The sequence below is a fragment of the Morone saxatilis genome, unplaced genomic scaffold (genome assembly GCF_004916995.1).
Source record: "Morone saxatilis isolate NCDOM2014 unplaced genomic scaffold, NCSU_SB_2.0 Contig16, whole genome shotgun sequence".
In the NCBI taxonomy this organism is placed as follows: domain Eukaryota; kingdom Metazoa; phylum Chordata; class Actinopteri; family Moronidae; genus Morone; species Morone saxatilis.
Genome location: NW_023339718.1, coordinates 28038300 through 28041464, shown reverse-complemented (window position 1 = coordinate 28041464; position 3165 = coordinate 28038300). Strand labels below are relative to the sequence as shown.

Sequence of the window (3165 nt, the reverse complement as noted above, 5' to 3'; positions counted from 1 at the left end):
AGTTTCTTAGTTATTTTTATTTATTTTATTTTATTTCTTTATCTGATGTTTTATTATTTTTAATTTTTAATTTCATTTTATTTTACTTACTGAGACTAGCTGTATTATTTTTACTTTACACAAAGTCCTGTAGTCAGTGGGGGAGGGGCAGCAGGCGCTCACCTGTACCAGGTGTCGGACCAGAATGCACCTGTACGCAGATTGTTTGTCTGCTGAAGTCAAACAAACAATGTGTTGTTTAAATAAAGTTTGAGGTCAATCAGTGATTGATTGGAGTTATTGATAAACAGGAAGTTGCTGCTGTAAACAACCTCTTCCTCTCTTCTTCCTCGCAGTCTTTCCAGACCTGCTGGGCGCCATCCCAGCCGGCCTCCACGTCACCCTCATCTTCTTCTGTGGTGTCGTCATCCTCTTCTCCTCAGTGGCCACCGGCTTCTTCTTCTTCAACGCCTTCGGCAGACCCTACGAGACGCTGCAAGGCCCCATGGGACTTTACCTGTGGACCGCCATCTGCTGTCAGTAATAATAATAGTAATAATAATAATAATAGTAATAATAATAGTAATAATACTACAGTAATACTACTTATCGTACATACAATATGATGGTGAAGTGATGAAAGGATGAATGAACCCGTCCTAAGCCCCGCCCCTTTTTGCTATATGCTCCAATCACAGTTGAGCTAACCTCAGTCAACTTCTTCCTTTAATGTGCTTAGACATGCTATGCTAGGCTAATATATGTTGAAAAGACAACTACATTTTAAAGATAGAAGATAAAAGTCACATCTTAAGTTAGCTAATGGTAGCAAAACACTGGCTAACTAACTAGAACTCCACATCAATCATTAGATAGCTAGTTACAGTTAGTTAGAAAGAAAAAGTTAGTTATCTACATCATCGTTAGTTAGAGTTAACGTTGCTAACATAAGGTATCACATGTGATTCGCTAACTAATGATTATTGTAGATTAGTTAGTTAGTTAGTGTTTTGCTACCATTAGCTAACTTAAGATGTGACAATATGTTTTATCTTTTACCTTTTATAGCATTTAGCATTTAGCATATAGCATTCCTAAGAGCCGTCTCAGTGTTATTGATGACAAATATTGGTTGTGTTCACACTGTACCTTTAATAAATCCGACACTATTGATTATATCAGCAGAAATATTCTGTGCTGCTCAGGAGGCCCTGAGTGCATTATGGGATGGCAGCCGACTCCCTGAGGGTTTGGTTGAAGTTGGATTGGAGTGAATTTAAAAACGATTAAAGCTGCAGTGACAGTGTGTGTCTGCTGACAACAGCTGCAATTACAGACACAGAGAGCGTGGCGGGAGAGAGAGAGTGGTTTGATTTCACTTAATCACCTCACAGAGACCCACTGTCAATCAAACGCTGCTGGTGATTTCCACCTGGTGTTCACCTGTCAGCTGCAGCCAATCACAGCCAATCACAGCCAGAGACCTCTGTTCAGATGTCCACATACTTTTGGCCACATTTCTCTCCCACTAAAAGTTAATCAAACAGCTTTTGAATGTATAAAACTTTATCGACAGTGCTTTTGAATGTATAAAACTTTATCGACAGTGTTGTGCAGCTGTCTGGTGATGATCCTGTTTGCGTCCGAGGTGAAGCTCCACCATCTGACCGAGCGGATCGCCAACTTCAACGATGTGAACTTCGTCTTCCAGACGTACAGCGAGCGCTACGACCGGTGCTTCTGGCTCTTCTTCCTCATCTTCCTCCTGCACGGACTCAACGTCCTGCTCATCCGACTGGCGGGAATCCAGTTTCCCTTCCAGGACGCCAAAGAGTCGGACCTGAGCGGGGGGGCGGCCGACCTCATGTACTGAGTGATTTTTAAGATACGTCACAACTTTCATCACTTCCTGTCTGAAAAACAAACGTCTGTAGTTTAATACTACAACTCCCAGAATTCTGAGGCCAGCCAAACACACTGTTGTGGTCATCAATTGATCCTTCCTAAACTAGGCTAATCTAGCTTTAAAAGATAAAAGAGACAAAAAATCTTAAATAAGCTAATGTTAGAAAAACACTAACTAATCTACACGAACTGTTAGGTAGCTCATTTACATGAATCCATAGTTAGCTAGTTACAGACGATGGTGTAATCAGAAGCTTCCACTGTCGTATCACCAGACTTAAAGACAGAATCAAAAATAAAATGCTAGCTAACTAGCCAGTTTACAAATTAAAAAAATGCATTGGAGACCTGCAGAGACCAGTGACTTTAGGGGGCGTGGCCTCGACACCGACTAGACTGACTAACCACAGCAGCATCATTTCAATTTAATTCAATTTTATTTGCACAAATTCATAACAGAAGTTATCTCAGGACACTTTTCAAATAGAGCAGGTCTAGACCGAAATAATGCAACTCCTTTTAACATTTTACAGAGACCCAACAGTACCACCATGGAGCAAGGACCTTGGAGACAGGGGCAAGGAAAAACTGCCTTTAACAGGCAGAAACCTAGGACAGATCCTTCAGCCCTAGGTGGGTGAGAGAGAGAGAGAGAGAGAGAGAGGAGAGAGGAGAGAGAGAGAGAGAGAGACGGACAGACGCACAGCAACAACAGTAGCAACAACTACACTAATAGTAGTGACTGATGATGATGAACATGAAGAAGATGATGACGACGACAACAACAACGATGGGGGACAATGAGCAGTGATTATAGTAATAATAGTATCTGTAGTAATAATAATAGTAATAATAATAATAACAATTTACAAACAAAATTTAGAAGGATCTAGTCTTTTCTATCTACAGACGCCATGGGTCACAGCCACCATAGTTTTTCCTTTGAGCTTGGAATGCAGGATTCAAATGATACAGTGGCTTTCAGGGGAGCCCTAATTTCCAGTGTGCACCGCTACTAAACATGTCACATGTGTGGACGTGTGCCATCAACTGCAACTGTTACTACAAAAAAACAATTTACTCTTACTACGACACACAGGTAATACGGTCAATAACATTTTATTGAAGTTAAATGACAACAACATAAGACTACTGTTTTAAAATCAAAGCAAAATGGCTTAGCCACACCCCCCCCAAATCAGCCCCCAAGACACGTACGACCAACATGTATGAAAATTGGTACGAATGTGTATCATGATCAGACAAGCATAAAAGTGTCTT

General features: G+C 40.9%; 1 protein-coding gene across 1 annotated transcript; it reads left to right on the top strand.

Moving 5' to 3' along the window:
* Positions 1-335: 335 nt before the first annotated feature.
* clrn1 (clarin 1) lies at positions 336-2367 on the top strand (the record flags this gene model as incomplete). The annotated part of the gene is given in 2 exon segments (XM_035658924.1): positions 336-515; positions 1587-2367. Coding segments are annotated over 2 exon segments (446 nt in total), but the record flags the coding sequence as incomplete, so codon positions are not given.
* Between the last annotated feature and the right edge of the window lie 798 nt (positions 2368-3165).